At 48.6% G+C, this 20957-nt stretch overlaps 1 protein-coding gene across 2 annotated transcripts in view; it reads left to right on the plus strand.

Annotated features, from left to right (window-relative positions):
* The first annotated feature begins 4398 nt into the window (after positions 1-4398).
* gria3b (glutamate receptor, ionotropic, AMPA 3b) overlaps positions 4399-20957 on the plus strand; it is a 65388-nt gene continuing 48829 nt past the window's right edge. For both annotated transcript variants that reach the window (XM_076162762.1, XM_076162761.1), the window contains exons 1-2: positions 4399-4477; positions 4977-5135. In XM_076162762.1, coding sequence (XP_076018877.1) covers positions 4399-4477; positions 4977-5135 — 238 coding nt within the window. The remainder of the gene's footprint in view (positions 4478-4976; positions 5136-20957) is intronic.

Raw genomic sequence — 20957 nt, forward strand, 5'->3', positions numbered from 1 at the left:
TCAGACATCGTCTCAAGAGGCGTCATGACGAAGAGGAGAGTGTGAGTCTAACAACTTTCATGCAAATATATCAAAAATTGTTAGTTTAAGGAAAAGAAAACTTCTTCATCTCAATTTACAGGTGGAGAATTCTTTAATTCCCGTTAATTCCTTGCATTTCAATTTCATACCGTCCTTATCATTTCATTCTGAACTGGACGCTCGGGGTTGTTGATGCCGTCTACGAACACCGTCCCATTATTTATGCATTAACGAGTAGCAGATACATTTTAATGCATCAATAATGTAACAATCTGACAAAGACCATTCTGCACCTCATTCTTCACCTGTCACACTTGAGTACATTTTACTGCCTGCTGTCATTTACGATTGTAGAATTGTAGCTGCATGTAAAGCCTTTTATCTGTAATGGACCCTCTGCTATTACATATAGAAAGGATCCGGTCCTCATCAGAAAGGATCTGGCTTAAATACTATACCATGGCGACCACATCTAACCCAGACTGCCTGTTCGTTTCCACTAATAAGCTTTCTGAGGTCTCTTGTACAGTTTGGTGTTCCCTCTCTGTGTGGACACAGCCGCTGCAAATCCAGAGCGGGCGTAGTGAAGATGTCTTCCTGCCACGCCGGCTGACTGCTGCGCGGTTGCACGGATGTGACCACAAGCCTGGAGGAGGAGAGTGAAGTGTGTCAGCCCATGCAGCTGATAACGCCGCCTCAGTCACACGCAGGCCCAGAGAGCGTTTGGGCTCCAGAGCCCCCGAGCTCAGGATGAGGGCTGTGACGCAACACACAAACACAGAAACCAAGGGGAAGAAATTTTTCCTCTATTTTAAACCGCGTCACATCATTCCTAGCTATTTCTCCTTTTCTCCCATAAGAATATCCTGCTAATAAACTTACATAGGATTGCATCCCAGTGGTGTTTATGCAGATTTTGTTTATGCAGTCTATTGCCCAGATCTGGTTTACGAGTCGCACAATGGGTTCATAGGGAATGATTTCTTTAACTCCATTTGTTGTTTCTTTGCATCCGAGGGACACTCCAGCACAACAGCGAGTGCCTCACTATCTCCTCAGACCATTGCCTCCCTGCGGTCTCTTTCATGGGAAGAGCCACTCTGACAGAATAAAGAAGAGCTTCTTGAGAGCGCCGACTCTTATCAGCCTCCAACATCTGCCCAAGACTGATGGGCTCTTGGAATAGCTTTCCAAATATCATTGAGTTGGAGCTACATAATGCTTGTTTGACTGCATCCTTCCTATAATACTAATTCACCCCCTGTCATTATGTGTCTTTCACCACAGGAACCCATTTCTATGATTACAAAATTTAGCTCCTCAGTGGGATAGATTGGATGCGTGGTGGTGCGCTAAATGGTGAGAAAAGCAGGAGCTGAAAGGTGACTTGAGTCATATGAGCCAAGGAAACGATTTGAAAGATCGTGTCCACATTAAGTCAAACATTACAGGCTCAGGAATAAAACATTAAATATGCAAGTAAACTCAAATAGACCATCAACATGAAAAGCCGCTTCCCTTTGATATGCACGCAATTTACGCAACCCTTCCTGCAAGACTGTGATTCTTGTTAAATTGCAGTCATCATGGTTGAATTAGACGGTATAGGCGAGGCGCGTTGCATCCCATTAGATAAAAGCTCTGAGGTAATCTGCGCTAGATTTAAGAATTTAGCCCAACACCTGCTGCTGTGTGTGAATACGGGCTCACACTCATTCACAGGGCCGAGCCAATGTGTCGTGTTTATCCGGCTTTGTTCTGATAACAGCGTCACTGCAGCGAATCAGTGTCACCCAGGTTAGATGACTTGTACTGATAAAGCATCTGATAGGATTTAAAGGACTTTTAGCTGAATCATGAATACCATCAGAAGATCATATCACTCTCCACTTGAATGAAGTCGCTCATTATATTTGTTCCACTCTCCTTTTTTCTCTCTTTTTCCATCCTTTGCTTCTTTCCAAACTGTGGTTCAGAGGAGCAATCAGCTTTACCTGAACTCTGTACAGCAGCGATCAAAAGCCTACGTCAGCATCACAAAGCACACGCACACACACACACACACACTCGTGGCCTCGCTTCTAACCAATTTTGCTCAAAGATACAAAAAGAGATCTCATTGTGGAGGAGAAGCCAAATGACTAACTGCTGCTCGTCAGTGGAGCTCCATCATCCAGGCGACATGTGTTCATCCGTTCCTCCATCCTCCCTGTGTGTGTGTGTGTGTTTGCAAAATTCCATTATCACATAATTATTTGTCTTTTTGATCATATCTGTGATTTCTTTTCACAACACTGGATTCCTGCTGAGGTTCATTTGAGGAGATAACACAGCAGGTCCTGAACGTTTTATAATTGCAAACAATGCTGCACATTCATCAACCTTTAATGACACTTAAAACAAAAGCCTTATCTCTAACACTTTGGCTCCCCTTGTTGCTAATAATGACTTTTCTTTCTTTGAGGGTTTTTTTATTTGAAACAATTCGCAATTAGCTAAATCACACAGAGAGACAGTGCGTATATATTAACTCCTTCAATTGCTCCAATTGTTGAAATGGCTGTAAATTCTTTAATTGCTTTGCGTGAGAGTTATTGCAGAGCAGCACAGGTGGGCTTTAATTCCCCCGCTTCCTTCTCTGACGCCGCGTGAAGCGAACGGCTGCAAAGCGAGCGGCTGCAAAGCGGACGTGTCAGCAGGTCGGGGCGTGTGACATTGGTCGTTATGACTTCAGCATTCGAGGTCACGCAACCTCCGCCGTCCACGTCGCAGCTCGCCACTCTGAGACGGAGACGGCGGAGGCCCCGAGAATCAATGTGATGTCATCCCAGATTCATCCCCAGAGAGCCAGTGAGCTGTGGATATAGACATCAACTCTGACCTCTTTGGAAAGCAAATATCTTCACCCAGATGATGAGGTCATGACACATCATTACCTGACTGACGGGACTGATTAACAGCACGCCTTAGAAATGTTATATCACACACACATACACCATAATGAGCAGATCAGATCCCTTATATACACACACACAGCACTCACCTGACCCACCACAGAGCATATGGTCTTGAACCAGGCTGCAGTGTGTGTGGTGTGTTGCAGTGCCTTATAGTATCAATAGTTGAGGCCTCGTCCATTTGCAATGCAATTAAAAACTCAATTTTTCAAAGAGCTTTGCCCGGTGATAAATGGACCAGTAATCCCTTAATTGTTCTCTCTTCACAGGAATGATAGATGTTTCATTACCGGCCGAGTAAAAGTTTATACCTCTTAGTAAATAAAATCATACTAAATAATGCATTTTAACTGCAGACATAGGTTCCAGTTTACAATCGTCAAACCATTAAGCAAAGCAAATACTGGTTTGTGTGTGTGTGTGTGTGTGTGTGTGTGTGTGTGTGTGTGTGTGTGTGTGACATTTATGTTGTAGTAGTTTCCACAGCATATGTTTGTCTGGAACTCCTTTAGCCTTTCAGGACTTCAGACAGGACCCCCCCTCCTCCTGTGTGTGTGTGTGTGTGTGGCATAAACACACACACCACACACACACACACTTCCATCGATATAGATCAACATGTCAAATCTGATAAACATACTAGAACTGATGATGAGTACAAACACAACATATTCTAACTTTGCCCCCCTCCCTCCCCCCTCTCCCCCGGTCTCCTCTCCGCCGTGGTGCAGACGCAGCCTCCCCCTCCCCTCCTCCCCCCGGTCTCCCCCCTTCCTCGCCGCCCGCAAAATCGGTGCGATATGCGGCATCTGGCGCAGCTGGAGGCCCGTTCACGATCATTGGCCGCCGGGAGATTGCAGCGTTTCTCATATCGATCCCGTCCGACACTATATGCTAATATTGACAAGTGCGGCTGCGCTTATGACTGCGGCGGAGCGGAGGAGGAAAATAGATAGAAGAGATATTTATATTTATATTCTTATCCTATCTTTTTTCTTCTTCTTCTTTCTTTTCTTTTCTTTTTTTTTTTTGTAATTGAACGTCAGCTCAAGTTTGACCAACACTGGCCCGCCGCGGCAGGTCCAATCGGAGTTCAGATCTGAGCCTCTTCCACTCACCCTCCTCCTCCTCCTCCTCTCTCCCTCCCTCCCTCCTTCCCTCTCTCTCTTAGTTGCAAGGAGAGAGAGAGAGAGAGAGAGAGAGAGAGAGAGAGAGAGAAAGAGAGAGACGCTCTGCAGATGGGCTGCACCTCAATGAACCTAATTGCTGCACTGTGAGCGACCATCATCTCTCCACTGGATTTCCGCGGCGCTCCGCTTCCACACGGCGCGTATATGAACGTGCTCCGGCTGCTGAACCTTCCACGGAGTTGAATAGCAAAAGGTTCAGAGAGAAAAGAGAAAAGAAAGAAAAGAGAGAAATGGCACAACGCGTGGTTCTGTTTCTGCTCGGGCTCTTCGGCAGATCAGACGCCGGATTCCCGAACCAGATCAACATCGGTAAGCGGCGCGATGAAAGCGACACATGCCAGTTTGGTTGCGACTGTGTGTGTATGTGTGTCGGTTTGTGTGTTCGTTAAAGGCGAAATGTTGTGTGAAGACTGTAAAGCTGCGTGGATTTGCGGGACAAGGCTGCGCGGAGCTCTGCGTAATGACGGAGACACTAACTTGAGTCTCCGTTTGCTTCAAGCTGCCGCAGAATGATGTGAAAACTACATGTTAGTCATATTAGAGTGTAGAGGATGAGGAAGGTGTCCGGACAAGAAGAGGAGGAAGAAGAAGAAGGAGTGGAGTGTTTGATGAGGAAGATGGAAACATTCGAGTCTGAGTTGCAGTCCGGCTCTAATAGTTCTGCTCTGTAAAATGTCTCCATCTGTGTTAAACACTGAGTTAAACACTAAATATGAACGTATGAATCGTATGTTTTCACCATGTATGCACGTCAATGCTGTGCCTGATGTATGTGTGTGTGTTGTCGCCCCTGTGCTGGTGCGTTCAGGGGGTCTCTTCATGCGGTCCACGGTGCAGGAGCACAGCGCGTTCAGGTTCGCCGTGCAACTCTACAACACCAACCAAAACACCACGGAGAAGCCTTTCCACCTCAACTACAATGTGGACAACCTCGAGTCATCCAACAGCTTCTCGGTCACCCATGCGTGTAAGTGTGCTTCTATTTCCATCACCCACCCAGTCCCCCCCCCCCCCCCCCATCTCCCTCCCGCTGCTTCACTCCGAGCAGAATTATTTATGTCAAACTCTTATAGACCTTGAAAGTACCACTGAGTCAATACAGCTCAGGTCAGAGGGGGGAGGGGGGAATCAGTCATGTTCAATCAAAGGAGGCTGTAGTCATGTCTTCACCTCTCCTTCCATAAATTGGTGGAATTACACAACGCACACACACACAGTGTCCCCGCTAATTCCTGCATGTGAGGGTTGAGTTGGACCGGAGCGGTGTTCAGTTCAGTCGTCTGCTTATACGTGCGACTGTCTGAGCCCGGCCGGTTGGTAAATGTGATGTATATAAATATGTATGTTCCTAAATCCCAGGAATGCACCGTCATATTAGTTTCCTTGGCAACATGCTGAATCCTGCCCCATCATGTGTGCTGACATATTGGCCCTGGGAAAAGAAAAGAGACAAGACAATGGCCGCACAAACAGTTGGTTTGTTGGCGTATATGGAGTGAAATTGGAAAGCGGAGAGAGTGTTTGTCAACTTTCATCACACGTGAGATTCAGTGTTTGAGAGTGGGGCCTTATGTTCCAGTCAGTGGGTGTAAATCAATATGTTAAGTCCTATAAATAACACCTGATTCCTTTCCCGCCTCTCTATGCGTCCGGCTGTATGGTTACCATCCATCCCAGTGTGGCAAGTGGTGCACAGAGCCGCCGTTTGATTTGTAGTTGATGCTACAAATAACCTCCTTTATGTTTTGCTGCCTTTGGCTGCGATTTCTCCGGATCAGCAGCAAAAAAAAAGAGCAAACAACAGAGAGAGAGAAACGGACTGGAGAGTAGAATTTGGTGATGTCACTCTCAATGGCTCCACTCCGGCTGGATTATAGACTTTGGCGATGCTCGGGCCGTGTGTGTGTGTGTGTGTGTGTGTGTGTGTGTGTGTGTGTGTGTGTGTGTGTGTGTGTGAGCGGCGTGGCACGCTCATAATGGCCCCTCTGACTCGCCATGTGGCAGAGCATCGCCGCCTGCTCTGTCCTCTGACTCCCCCCTGTGTTACAGAGCATCTCCCCCCAGCATTGCAGAGTCAGCTCATTAGCACCCAGCCCTCATAGCACCTCACTGTGCTGTCATTGGGCGAATGGGGGGTGGGGGGAGAGGGAGAGAGAGAGAGAGAGAGAGAGAGAGAGAAAAATCCATAGCTCCCCAACCAACGACAGCAAATGAGTTGGGCTCAGACCTGCAGAGGAGGTGGGCCTGAGCGCTGAGGGAGATGAAGCAGAGCCTCATATCACACGGCACAGAGCTGCCAGAGCCCCGACCAAGCATCCACAAGAAACAATAAGCAAATGAGTGAATAAATAAGAGATAACGCCGTGCAATTTCACGCATGTTGAAGACGAAGGGGAAGGTTAGAATAAAAAGGTCTGATATCGGAATTTAATTAAATTCTGGGCGGGCCGAGCTTGAGCGGGGAGGAGGAAGGGGGCTTCCTGAGGGAGACTTGGTCCCTGACTCCCGTCTCTCGCCTCCATGTCTCAGCGTCTCAGCGTCTCCGTCAAGAGCTTCAGCATGACACAAACACGAGGTCGTGAAGAGGGAAGAAGAAGAAGCCAACGCTTAAGGAAAGGAGGGGGGTTGTCACGTGTCACGCTAGTGTTTGCTGAGAGCGTCTTCCTCTCCTGTGTGCATATTGATAATCTGAGACGCACTTGGAATGATCTGCTACTTTACACACACACACACACACAAACCCCCACACACACACGCACGCTGGCATAATGAAGTTTTCTTGTGAACCTGTTTGCTGTAATGGATGATCTGAGGCTTTTCCCGGTGTCCTGGGAATGTTGTAAAGCCGAGCCGCTGAGTCTCACAAACCCTTCAGCTTGTCTCTACCAATGTAGTGAATAAAACAGAGCTGATGCTTATTAAATATCACTTATCTGCTGACTGAGGAGGAGACGTCCTGTGTTATAACGCCTTTGATCCGTCAACCGTGTTTGTTTTGTTCTGCCAGCTGTCACTTTTATACAGCGGATATTCAGATTCGCCCCATCATCATCACCATCCTCATCATCATCATCCTCCTCATCATTGTCGGTGGCCTCATGTGGATGACTCAGACCTTTGTCAGCAACAGAGCGCCGCATCTATTTTATCACTCAGCCGGTTTAGACTAAGATTTCTCCTTCTTGCAGAGAGTCTCAGGGTTTATGTGGGTTTGTGGAGTAAATCTATTCCAGGGCAGACGTTCCTTTTTCCTCTGACCGAGATGAGATCTGAACGCCTCGCAGGCATCGGCCGGTCGTTAAAATGACAGCGTTCAGCAAATGAAGCCGAGTGTTATTTTGCTTTGGTGTGCTTTCTGTCTCTCTCCCCCCTCTCTCTCCCTCTCCCTCTCTCTCCGTCTCTCACTCTCTCTCCCTCTCCCTCTCTCCACCGGGGGACAGACACTGGCACAGCCTTCGCCCTCCCGCTCATCTTGTAGATCACTCCCCCTCGTTTGCAGTAAATCCCTTAAATGGAACCGCAATCGACAGAGGAACAAGACGGACGAAACATCCTGTCACTCACTTTGAACTCCACTGGAATTTATTTTACTTTACAGAAAACAAAATATGGAAATCCTCCTCTATAATGAAGGCAAAGGCTTGTGTCAGAGCGATTTCTTTCAAGTCTGCTTAAAGCCTCACACTATTAATTGAATTAGTGGCCGGCAGCTAAACAATGTGTGTCTTCAGTAATCCTTAAAGGTTTGTTCGGGGGGCTTTGTGTGTGTTTTTTTCGCAGCAAAAGTAAACGCTTTACCGGGAAAGACTGTTGTCGCTTTGAAGTGATATCAGAATTGGCAAAAACGGCGTAATTACCACTGGTGGGGCGGTAATGGCCGTACAAGCTGTGAGTCAGGTACGCTCGCGCAGAACGGAGGAGCGCTTCAAAGCGGCGTGTTTGAAGAAAGCAAAGCAGACGGCGTTAATGCTCCTGACGGTCACAGGCAGCCGGCTTAATGACACCGCCATCCCTCTCTCACTGTTTACTCTTCTTCTTCTTTCTTCACCTGAGGCAAGAAAACATCAAGCGCCTACCTACCCCCCCACCCCACGCTCCCCCCCCCCCCCCCCCCCCGCCTTATCTCACCACGCTATTTATTCGATTACTCGCCTTGATTCCCGTTAAAGGGAAATTTTGCGATGCTTGGCTTTAGAATCTCATCTCCCCGGTTCCCCATTCCTCATTCTGTCATTAAGCTAATGGCCTGTGTCCCCTCTGCCAGCCTCTTTACATGTGCCTACCCGTCTTTTTATTGGATCTTCCAGGTCCTTAAACCCTGGCAGAGGCAGACGATTCCTTCCGCGGCTGCACCGGGATGAGCCAAGAGTTGCTGTGGCTGTATGTCCCGGTTCCAAAAAAGCTAGAGCAAACAGGAAGTAGAGAGAGAGAGAGAGAGCAGAGCTGCTAGCCATCAGGGCGACTTCCACGACGCTATAAGTGAACGCTGCAGCGCTTATATCGACCGTCCCGGGCAATATGCTGCAAAATTAATTACCAGGAATTCATGCATATGCTGCGTTCTGCCTAGATGTTGTGTTTGAACATAAGGCAGGATGATGTATGGTGATGCTAGGATGGTGAACGAGTGAGTAAGTGAGGCTCAGAAAGTGGGGGGACGATTAAAATGGACGTTTCACTCAACTGTCAAGGAGGAAATGCCAGCAGATGCCTGATACGCTGCCATATCTCCATATTTGATTATGGTTATTGCTTAACAAGCGTGCCTAACTCTTGCCTAGACGCGGAACATCATTCACACTGACCTTTACGCCGACCAGCGGCCGACATGCCGACTGAGCCGGCGTCCCAAACGGCCGTACGTGGTGAAGCATTATTTAGACTGGCCCTTTACCAAATCTCTGCACGCGTTCGCTGTTGCGTTAGTTTGATCGGACGGTTAACAGAGCGACACGCGGGAGGAAATGCCTCCCCGAGACGTGGCCACGGTTGAGAGGAGCTCCTAAGGTGACGGTGGGGGTGGTCACCTGCTTCGGCCCCGATGAGAGCGTTTGGCGATCAGCCATCGCGGCCAAGTTTGGAGAGAGTCGAGAACGAGCGATGTGCTGGGGAAGAGGATTAAGGCGAGAGGTCTAGAGATAAAATGAATTGATGTGAGAAGGTAATCGAAGTTGCATCGTGTGTGTGTGAGAGAGGGAGAGAGAGGGGGGGGGGGAGGGGGGGGCGTCCTGGAGGCGATGGGGGTTTTGCCGGGACATGCCATCACAGTCCAGCTGTGTAGGAGGCGCAGATGGAGAGTCGTTCATGGTTGCACAGGCATCTACTTATGCATGCATGTGTGTGCACATATACACGCAGACGCCCTCACACACACACACACACACACACACTCACACACCCGCGCACTCTGAAGCCACACACACAATCACACATGCATGGGCGTAAAGTGAACAACACTCCGGCTCTCTTGTTAGATTTGTTGCTGAGTGCAGATATTTTGTACTCAAGCTCCCGTGACGCGGCTCATCATTCATTCTAAGTAAAGGTCACCGCACAGGAAATATGGCAGCCCGACACGCCACGTTGTCTTTGCGCGGCCGACTGACACCATTTTAAGAAAGTCGGCTCACTTTTCCCAGCAGTTCATCAGCGTGTGCAACACATTTTGCGTCCTAACTGTTCACCAAAGCGTCTGACAGGAAACACGAGACGGCAAACAGCGACGTAATGGTCCAATGCTGCATCGGAGGCCTGGGCGTTGGGCTTGGCGAGGTGAGGGGGGAACGGTCCGGGGTCAGGTTGCGTGTCCTGGGAACTCAGACGCCTTTGAGAGGGGAGCGGGACACCACAAGAAGAGGGTGATTGACGGAGCAGTTAAGATAGAGTGGCCGAGGCAGAGGAAGGGGGGGGGGGGGGGGGGGGGGGGGTGTGTCAGATAGAGCGATGAGCTATGATGTGACCTGACTGGATTTCTTCCCATTTTAATGCTGGAATCTTCTTTTACCCAGAGAGCACCTGGACCTGAGGAGACTGCAGATTCGGCACAATTTACATGAGACGGTGATGAATTGTGAAAGGAAATTATAATTCCTGGTTGTGGTCATGAGAGGAAAAGCCTGTTCTACAGCAAACATGCCCCCAAAAAAAGCTTTAAAAATTCCAATTCTGACCTCATTCTTCAGCCTTGAGTTGCCCTCCAATGTGGTTTTTTGGGGCTGTAATGAGATTCAGGAGAGGAATCAGCGAACACACTCCCAGGCAGATTCAACACAATGAATTTTTAATCAGAATATCAAAAGATCCTCTTAGAGCCAACCTGGGGAGAAGTGTTGCTGGCGTGGAGATTTGGTTTGTCTTGGATTCGGTGACGCTGGCAGATGTTGTCTCGATAAAACAACAACAGCTTTCCCGTAGTGCCTTTAAATCTAAATACATCTTTACGGCAAACACCAGGCGCTTGGCACAGCGTAAAGACGGTGTAAGAACAGGTTTGTGCTCCGGTAGATAAAAGGAAAGGCGTCGGTTTGTTTGGAGCTTTGGCTGATATCAATCATCTGTGTTGTGCTCAGATGGAAGGATGTTAAAGGCTTTGAATTTCCTATTGATTTTCCTTATCTGTCTGCTTAATGTTCTGGGCCACATGTGATGAATTGTGATTGAAGACGGAGACTCGGGTGGAATGATTATGGATGTACTGCCGCCACATGACAATATTATCACCACACAGCCCCACAATTACATTAAAGACACAATATGGGCCGGCCAAACCCGCGCCGCGTCCAGGGCCACGACCACGATAACAGAGCCAGACATATTCAGCACATATGAGCGAGAGAGGCCATCAATGCATCAAGGATGAGAGCAAATCTGTGAGGCAGAGCTGCGGGAATAAGGAAAATATATATTCGCAAACATATGTGATCGCTCATAAAACTTCACAGCTTTAATAGATTTAGCCGACAATAAACATTTCTACAACTATAAAAAGTCTTAACGCCACAGCTGCGCCATAAACACCGTCATGTTAAAGCAGTAATCAGCCAACGTGGGCTGAGGCTTACTTTGGGAGAGGCCTGACCCCTGAATGTGAGCTTTACGGCAAGCCCCTGAACGCACCGCGTAGATCAAGCCTCCTTTTGTCAGCAGACATGATGCGAAGTGACAGCCCATCTCTGCTCCACACATCTGTTCACCACAGTTCAAATAATAGGCCGGCTCCTGCGCTATAAGTCAACAAAGACAGGGTAAGGCTGCGTTCCCTTATTGAAGATCATATCAGCCCGGCGTCGGGATGAAGAAGCGTCGGCGGCTGGTTGTATAAAGGAAAAAGCAGCAGCGGTGATAAACGCTATGTGGGACCAAACAGACTCCGAATCTTTGCAGCAACATTAAACACATTGGCGTCTGTGCTGTGTGCAGACAAATAAACAGTTTCTGATAAGAGAAATGTTGTTCCATTTGCTGCATTTGGAAATGAAAGCGGAGTAAGCGCGGGCCGCTGTGGTGATCCGCTCCCCTCAGGTGCCTCAGGGACACGTCCGCCTGCAGCCCGCCGGCACGTGGCGGCTGCTTCCCATTTTGTTCTGTTATCAATGAGGAAAACCTCTCAAGAAGAGTGGGCCGCGCCGTTTGTGGCGGAGATTATTTTTCATTCCAAAGAAAGTCATTTACCGTGGCGCCGCAATTGTGGAAAAAGCAGAGATGGAAAGATGGAAATCCGGCGAGGAAGCAAAGGAGAGGGAAACAATTTTGAAGAGTTGTCACGTAAAGATCTCTCCGGCTGTGTGCCGAGCGTTTTAACGTCACTCTCGCTTCGCTTTAAAGATTAATGTTTCACAAATCACATTGTGGCCGCGCTCATCTGTCCTCCACACACACACACCTGTGAGCAAAGAGCCAGTAACCCTGACTCCAGCTGGAAGAGCACATCTGCATTCTGAGACGAGGAACTCTGTGCTCTTCCTCATTGACTGCGTCGTCCCGACCAAGGTCAGGCGACTCGGGAGGGAGAAGCACTTTTATTATTGCTTATCGACTATACAGAGTTTTTGGTTTCTCTCTGTTGGAGTGTTATTCCTGGGCTGAGGACCGTCTGGGATGAAGAGGACGTGGTGTGGCGTCGAATACAAAACATCAACAGAGAGCGTCCCGATTCGCTCTCCCAAACTGCTAAACACCGGGCGGCGGCGGATCACGGCTCGTCCAGCTCGGCCGGCTCTGTGTTCCCAGCGAGCAGATTGATGGCGAGCCGCTCTGAGGAGAACGCCACCGCCGCCGCAGGGCTCTGAGGAGAACGCCACCGCCGCCGCAGAGCTCTGCCAAAGCTGCATGTCTGCGCAGAAACCAGGGCTCCATCACAGCTGATCGCTTGTGACAGTTCACAGTCGCCAGGCCACTGAAGCATCATAACCTTGTGAAACTAGTGTACGGGCACTCTAGCATGAAGGCTTAAGGAGAGGAGGAAAATATAGATATTAACATATTTCTCGGAGTGATATGGCGATGCAGCCTGCGTGGTTTATGTTAAACCATCTTACGTAATGAAAGACAGCACAGCCCCAGAGACCCTGTGTGCATTTAGGCACAATTACCAGCAGCATGATAGCAGCTCTGTCAGAGGGGCTCGCTTGATGTGTTGGCGTGTGGAGCTCACTCCTCGGCTGATGACATTGAGTCAGAAATACCTTTTGGCAGCTCGGCGGAACAAATCCAAGCCACTCCGACCGCTCTGACAGCGCCGCCTTCATCATAACAAAGGCCTGTGCATTTTTGATTGCACGCGCGGATGTTTGGGGTTGAATGAATGATGAGCAACGTAACGGCTGGAACGATGTCGTCGCAGGATTTAAAGGCAGAAGTTCCGAGGTGCTCCGGCTCGTCTGCCACTCGTTAGCGGTGGAGGTGGTTTTGCCATTAAGGTGTCCATCATTGTTGTCTGAGAGGCGTTTTATTGCGACGCAGTGATGTGGGTTTGGCCATAACGTGGCTCTTACCCTGCGTCATTACCGCTCGCTATCCCCACGAGTGAGAATTAAATGAACATGATGTGCTCTCTCAACCGTCGCCTTCCTCTGTTCCTCCCTCCTCCGACGGTTCGTTCGCAGAGTGCAGTGCAGTTGTGTGGCTTTTGCCATTTCACACATGGCTTCATAAAACCTGTGGGCGGTCGCTCCCCCGGGTAGGGGGGGGGGTCGATGTGTTTGCGTGTACATGCATGGCGTCTTGATGTATGATGAAATATTGAAGGGCGCTATCAGCGGCCATCAACCAGCCCGAGGCGGCGAGCTCGTCCTTTAATTTGATTTTTCCTCCTTTTCCCCATCGCCCTGGTGTGTGTCTTTATTTTCCCCGGCATGGTGTGCAGATCAGGAAGGCGACCTAATCTGGACCCATGACAGAGCTAATCCATCGCAGCTGCGGAATGAAAAGGCCGTTTGGAGTGAATCTATTCCAAAGGCCTCAATGGGAAGCGTCTCTGCGATGCCCTTTGCAGCCCTGACAGAGCTGGAATATGATGAAAAGAGGGTTTGAGAGTTCAGAGGCTTAGCTATGTTTATGAGACGCCGGCGTCCGGGAAGACGCTGCAGAGGCCTGGAGATGGTGAGATGAAGTGACTAACCGCTCTGTGTGTGTGTGTGTGTGTGTGTGTATGTGTGTGTGTGTGTGTGTGTGTGTGTGTGTGTGTGTGTGTGTGTGTGATTTATAGCAAAGTGATGTAAACCTGGAATAGAGCTAGATAGTACAGGAGCCCTCCTCCTCCTCCTCCTCCTCCTCCTCCTTCATCTCTCCTCTAGCCTGCATTTCCATTACACCCTGTCCATCAAATTGCCGTGTAGACATCTGTGGAGCTGAGCTGAGGAAGTTAAACAGCCTTCCACAGGTAGCATGACGTGGAGACCTGGAGATGAATGGCTTTATGTTACCTTACTTCCTTCTTTAGAGACTTTCTGCAACGTATTTCCCATCCTCGCCCATTGTCGTGCTGCTCACCACTCCTAAGTCCAATCCCCAAAGCTGTAAGGGGATCAACTTCTGGTCCTTTATGCATAAAGGAGCTTAAGTTTGAAAATTGCTCTCAAGTGGTCAAAGTTTGTCAAAATCCGTTTCACATTTCTTTCACAATTTCCGGATTTCTTCCCAGTAAAGCTCTTTTTTTTTGCCTAAGGGTGTCGTATAAGAGGATAAAATATTTAGTATTGCACTGAAGACTTTTGTTGCGCAATGAGTTAATGGTTTTCATGCCTTTAAACTCATAGTGGTTAGCGTTAGAAGGTGGTCATCATCCAGATCCATACACTAATACAAGCAGAAAGGCAGAAACACAGAATTGTTTGCGTCATTCAATTGAGCAAATTACCTCATTCTTTTCATTTCGCTTTCATACTTTCCACTCATATACGCGGCAGCATCAGCACCAGCAGGTTGTCACGGCGCCTGAGGATGTAACGGCTGTCACCTAATTGGTCTGATATGACGGTAGCGACTGCGGTGCCACGCGTCCAGAATGGCTCTACTGAGGACGAGGCGGAACACATCCTTGCTCTAATGTGAGAAAACTTATTGTCTGCTCTCCAGGTGACGATATAAAGTGGGCCTGGAAATGAAACTGAGACTTTTTATGGCTTTTGGGATTACGGGATAGGATTACAGTTCACTTCAGCATCTCAGCCCCTGTGTTTTTCCATCTCTCTCTCTCACACACTCCATCTCTCACTCCATCTCTCTCTCTCTCTCTCTCTCTCTCTCCATCTCTCTTGCGGTCTCCAATGTTTATCATTCAGCGTTGTGGCAAGGGCACTAATAAGATGAGAAACGTGGAGGTGGGTTCTACATACCCAGTACCCGGAGAGGCTCAAGGGAATTCTTCTTTCGCTATGCCTTCAAGGTTAAACAACCCCCGGCCCCACCATCTCCTGTCCTCATTGACTTATTCCGTTCTGCCTCGCAGAGACGCAGACGAGAGGCGCTGCTTTAAAATTCAGCGCCGTAATCAAGCCTGGCAACGCAAATCCCTCAATGAATCTGCGATTTGTTGCATGGCCACAGGATATGACTTGCGATATGTAAATTGATGAGCCGGGGCTAAAGAAGGGGGGCAAGGTTTAGTTTACATGCAAGGGAACGTGAGCGAGGGGAGGAGGTAGTTTGTCCCCTGTTGGTGGCTGCATGCATGAGTCTCAAATATGGGGCAACGGGAATCTGAACTCCCCCTAAAGGACCGAAACCACCAGTCAGGAAACATTATCCTCAGCTGGTTTGTACTCTGGAATATGGAGTTTCAGAATCTCCTCACTCTCCTCGCTCTCCTGCCTTTCCAGATGCTCGGGGAAAAAACAGAGCACGGCTGAATAACACTTTCAATTGATGGACGCAGGGGGGGCAGAGGAAAACAAGATCCAGCATTTTGACATTGATGGGAAAATATACGTGTATATGTAGGTGCCAGCCGTCCCAAAAGTTTACCGATTGTTTTCCGACCGTCCAAATAAGAATAGCACTCCAGAGGGATTCAACTGCCACAGCTATTTTCCCCTGCTGTGCGGAATTGCATTCAAAACAAGTCAATTGGCTCGGGTTGTTGTCGGTGTACCTGGGACACCTTGAGCCGGGCTGCTCTCATAGTGGAGTCAAATCATTTAGAGGCTTTCGGAAGCTGGTCCTTGAATCTACCTGATGGGCGTCTTTTTTTGTTTAAGGCGTCTGTCGCTGTTTGCAGTGACTCAGCAAGTCTAATCTCCTCCAGCCCGGCGCTCTTTGAGACCGCGACCGCTTCTGACAGCAACAGTTTGAATGTTTCTCTGTTGTGGTCTGACATGTTAAACTCGGGCGTCCCTGGCTCCTTCCTCCAGCTGTCCTCGCCCGCTCCTGCCTCCTCTCACTCCTCTCAGAGACGGAGGCGGTGATGAGGCCATGTGTTTCAACACGCCGCCGCCACCGCGCCGTCCTAATGCAGCAGCAGCAGCACAGTCCACACCCCTCTTCATCTGTCGTCCCTCCTCGCGTCACGCTCCGTCCTTCCTCTCTCCTCCGCGCTTCAGGCCCCGTAGCTCTGATTGGGAGGATTAGTGGTGTGTGAGACTAAGGCATCAGCTTTATGGGAAATCCAATTACGGAATATCATAAGCTGTACATGCCTCATACCCAGCTGAATCCTGGTTAAAAATACATACGGCCACAGTCGGAGGGGTCAGCGCGGAGTGCGTGTAATCGCTGTGCGCATCGTGAGTGTGACGGTGACGTCTTGGGGAAGGTGAGGGGAGGAAGACAGTGTACAGCTCCTCTCGCCTCTGCATTGCAGCAAATGGTGGACTGGGTGATCCTGTCGAGGAAGGATTCTTATTTGTTCAGCGTGATGGGCCGGGGATCTCAGAGCTGCACTCTGGAGGCAAAGCGAGTGCTCGAGGTTTAGCTCTGTTATCTACATAGGGGGGGACTTAATTGCATCTGTGGGTTTTCCCTTTGACTGTCGACGAATTTACATGATCTGGTCGTGGTCGTGTGAGAGATGAGAACGGCGAAGTCCAATCAAATTCAGCAAATAAAGCAGCCTTATCTGAACTTCTCAAAGAGCCGACGCATTCGTCAAACCTCCTGCTCTGTTTTTTTTTCTTTTTCGCTTCCCCTGCATAATAATTTTCCGTCGGTCCCAACAGAACAGAGGTCGCGGCAGTGATGGTAAAGAAATGATCACATGAGCAGCTCTGCTCCTCCGAGGCGGGTGGCTCTGTTTGAGTTTGCAGCCCCGCCGCCGCGCCGCCGTTCAATCAAAACACGGCGGCGAGACCTTGAAGGTGAAAATATCTGTCAGAAAGAGGTGAAGTTGAGAGCTTTTGAAATTCCTCAGGGAGTCCTCGCCAGCCACTGTCGAGTGGAAAAGACGGTATCATCAAGGTGGCGGGTGGAGAGGGGGATTGTGGGAGAAAAACAAGAGAGGGAAAGAGAATAATGAAAGGATCAGCGGATGAGCTTAAAGCTGCGCTGTGCATCGCTACGGAGCGTCGTCATTTATGACAAGCAAGTCATCACATTATGCTTAAATATGGAGCTATTTAGGATCTCAACAATTAAGGGAGAGAGTTTGAATTAATTAGACATATGAGCGTCTCTCATACAGGGGTTTATGATGAAGTCTGATCAAACATCCTCATAGTGGAAGCGCTGAATATTCACTATTGACTATCTATGATTTTTGATGTCTCTTTGAAGAAAAAACATTATTAGTGAATGAAGTCAAGAATTATTCATCAATAACGAATAATAAGACGACATGAAGCCGCACATATCGAGGTCATCATACACTCTGTGTTACTGCACTGTAGTTATGTGAGCCACTTTCTTGCTCAGGTGCAGTTTTATCAGCGACGTGTTACAGAAAGTGAACTGTGCTCGGCGGGAACAAAGGAAGGACCAAACAATGCAGTGAGTCACGGCCTTAGAAAATTACTGGTAGCAGCTTTTTGAGCTGACATGACCTTTAGTGTTTGTAGCTTTCACACTGAGCTGCTGTATGGAAGCTATAAATAGATACAATAAGTTGGTTTTAAATACCAAACACAGACGAGTGATGTTTACATGAAGCACATCACATGCCATGACATCGTTACTGGGAAGAATTAAGGTTGTCAGACAGAAATGAGACTGGGAACAAAAATATCAATGGTTACTATTATTATTATGATTACAAATGTCAACGAGAATCAGCTGTGGATGCAGATGTGTGTGTGGAGTGTGTAGATGCTGATCTCTGTGTGGTTGAGGAGCAGGCTTGTTAACAGAGTGCTCCTAGGCCAGCCTGCTGAGCCACAAGTCATCCATCATACACTCACTCCAGCAGTCAAATGTATGTCCCCCCCATACATTACATTACATTACATTACATTACATTACGATCATTTGGCAGACGCTTTTATCCAAAGCGACTTACATTACATTACCACCCTTCGCAGAGGGGGGAGCAATTGAGGGTTCGGTACCTTGCTCAGGGGCACCTCGGCAGGGGCTCGAACCGGCTACCCTCTGGTTCCCAAGCGGAAGCACTACCCACTGAGCCACTGCCCCCCACTGAGCCACACACACACCCACACACACACACACACACACACACACACACACACACACACACACACACACACACACACACACACACACACACACACACACACACACACACACACACACACACACACACACACACACACACACACACACACACACACACACACACACACACACACACACACACACTTGGCTATTCCCCGGATCTCACTGGGTTTTCCAAATCAATTGAAATCCATGAAAGCATTCCTAGATGTCTTGGGAATTCATTGGATTCACAGGCTGGATGGAAAATTCCCTTGCAAAGCCACCGCACACACACACACACACACACACACACACACACACACACACACACACACACACACATACACAGAGATCTCAAATCAGTGATTATATGGCCAAGTGATGAAGTTGAGTGGAATCTATATGTCACTGTTGCCACATGCTGCATCTCAGCCATCAGATAATTTGAGGCATAATTGGCCTCATGCTGGAGAGTGGACGTGATGTAGCGGGACCAGAAACACTTCCCTCTTTACTTTCCACAAGCGCCATTGCAGTTGAGGCGTTGTTGAATCTGGAGCTGCCATTCCAGTTAACAGTTTGAAGCACTTCGCTTCACATCTCTATATGACAAGAGCTGATGCAATCCCCCGGGGTACTTACCAGCTATCTCCCTGTGACAGCATCTCCTCTTAGAGCAGGACGTCCCTGATGTAAGCTGGTGAGCGCTGAGGAAGAGCACGCGCGTGCGTGTGTATGTGTTTGTGGGGGGGTGGGCACAAGCAAGCGGGGGCTATGAGGACCAGAGGGAGAACAGGCAAGAAATGCAAGTGGCTGAGAGGAGAAGCAACAGAGCCGAAGACGAGGAGAGAATGCGGGCTTTGGAAAGAAGAGGAGGGGAAAAGCTAAAGAGATACAATCACGGTTGACATTTACTGTTCCCCGGCCTGCTTCCCTGGGCTGTGCCAGGCTGGGCCTCAAAAGAGCCTGCGAGCCCAAACACTTTGAGTGCATGAAAGGGGTTTTTGTTCATGAATAAACCCGGCGTCTTGCCTGCAGGACAGCACATACAGTATCCTCCCGCTGTGGCATTCCGGGCCAGCCGTCTCAAGCCACGCATCAGGAAAATGCAACATCCCTGTAGCACCGCCGAGTGTCCTGATTATGAGGAAAAAGGGAACGAGGGCGGCACACTGTGTGTTTGACCAGTGAACTGGAGATGGGATGCATGGTTCCCTGCAGCATGAGAGATGGGTGGGGGGTGGTGTTGGGTTGGGGGTGGGGCTGCAGAGGATGAAAAACAGTGGAAGGGGGAAATGAGCGAGGAAGAAAAGGAGGGAGAATTCTCTAGTGCTCAGTCTCCATGCCAGCTACTGTAATGGCTCTGTGTGTGTGTGTGTGTGTGTGTGTGTGTGTGTGTGTGTGTGTGTGTGTGTGTGTGTGTGTGTGTGTGTGTGTGTGTGTGTGTGTGTGTGTGTGTGGTCTGCATTGCTGTAATTTGAGGCGACACTTAAGGAATCGCTAAATTATACGAACCAGTAGACTTTTATCCCCACCTAAAACAATTCTTTTAGCTGGACTTAATTACTGTAAGGGATAAGGAAGAGGGGCGTCGCTCCGGTAAACACAAATCCTGATCCATCCTGCTCTCTCTCTCTCTCTCTCTCTCTCTCTCTCTCTCTCTCTCTCTCTCTCTCTATCTATCTCTCTCTCTCTCTCTCCCTCTCTCTCTCCCCACGCCGAGCTGTATACTTGTGCAGAGTTCCAGCGCCAATCTTTGTTCCAAAGGAGTGAGGCGATGGAGCAAAGGGTGATATTATGGGGGAAACAATCTGAGAGGAGGTGTGTGTGTGTGGGATGGGGGGGTGGGGGGCTGGGAGAAAGGCACTCAGGTGGAGAGACAGACCGCCACGCTTGAAGAGTATGTACGCTTTGGGGGAATGACCAGATGGCTGAGGGAAAAGGAGAGATGGGCAGCGAAAGGAGAGGTCAAATAGATTGGCGAGGATGGAAGAGACAGAGAGAGAGAGAGAGAGAGAGAGAGAGAGACAGAGAGAGAGAGGCAGAGAGAGAGAGGCAGAGGAGAGATAGAACGAGTGAATAACCTGAAACTTTCTGTATGTAGAACCTTTCAAGTAAAGGTCTTCACAGGTATATTGGATTCCTTGGTCCAAGACTCAAACCTAGTAAGCAAATCAGTCCGGAACCAAAATGATGCTCAGTCTAGCTGGATCAGAATGGGGTTTTGAGGCGAGATCGAGAGACATTTAGCGCCGTTCGACCACAAAACAGTGCTTTTTCACCCCAAATCAATCTGCAGACAGATGACAAGCGGATGATGTGTTTCTGCCTGATCCGCTCGGCATCCATCGTCTTTGAATCTGACACGTATCACACTTCTATGCCGCAGTTGACACAGATTACCACAAGTATTTATTTATGCTGATGTGGCTCAGTCTGACATGCGGTTAACTTATAAAACTGCTGTTATCTCGTAGCTGCCAGAAGGCGTCAGGAAAATTAAAGTGTCATAGTAAACAGATAAACCTGATGAAAAAGGGAAAAGTTTGTTTTTAAGGTCCAACCAAAACATTATTACTGACCATAAAAAATGTTTTCCTTTTAAATATCAGAAAAGTTTACATTTCATCGTTTCACTGTGCAGCTGATTGCTTTTTTGTTTTGTTTCCCCTCATTAGCCAACTTGCCAAATAATACGTTCTGCTCT

The sequence above is a fragment of the Genypterus blacodes genome, unplaced genomic scaffold (assembly GCF_046128005.1).
Source record: "Genypterus blacodes isolate CSIRO-AG114 ecotype Tasmania unplaced genomic scaffold, CSIRO-AGI_Gbla_v1 ptg000128l_1, whole genome shotgun sequence".
In the NCBI taxonomy this organism is placed as follows: Eukaryota; Metazoa; Chordata; class Actinopteri; order Ophidiiformes; family Ophidiidae; genus Genypterus; species Genypterus blacodes.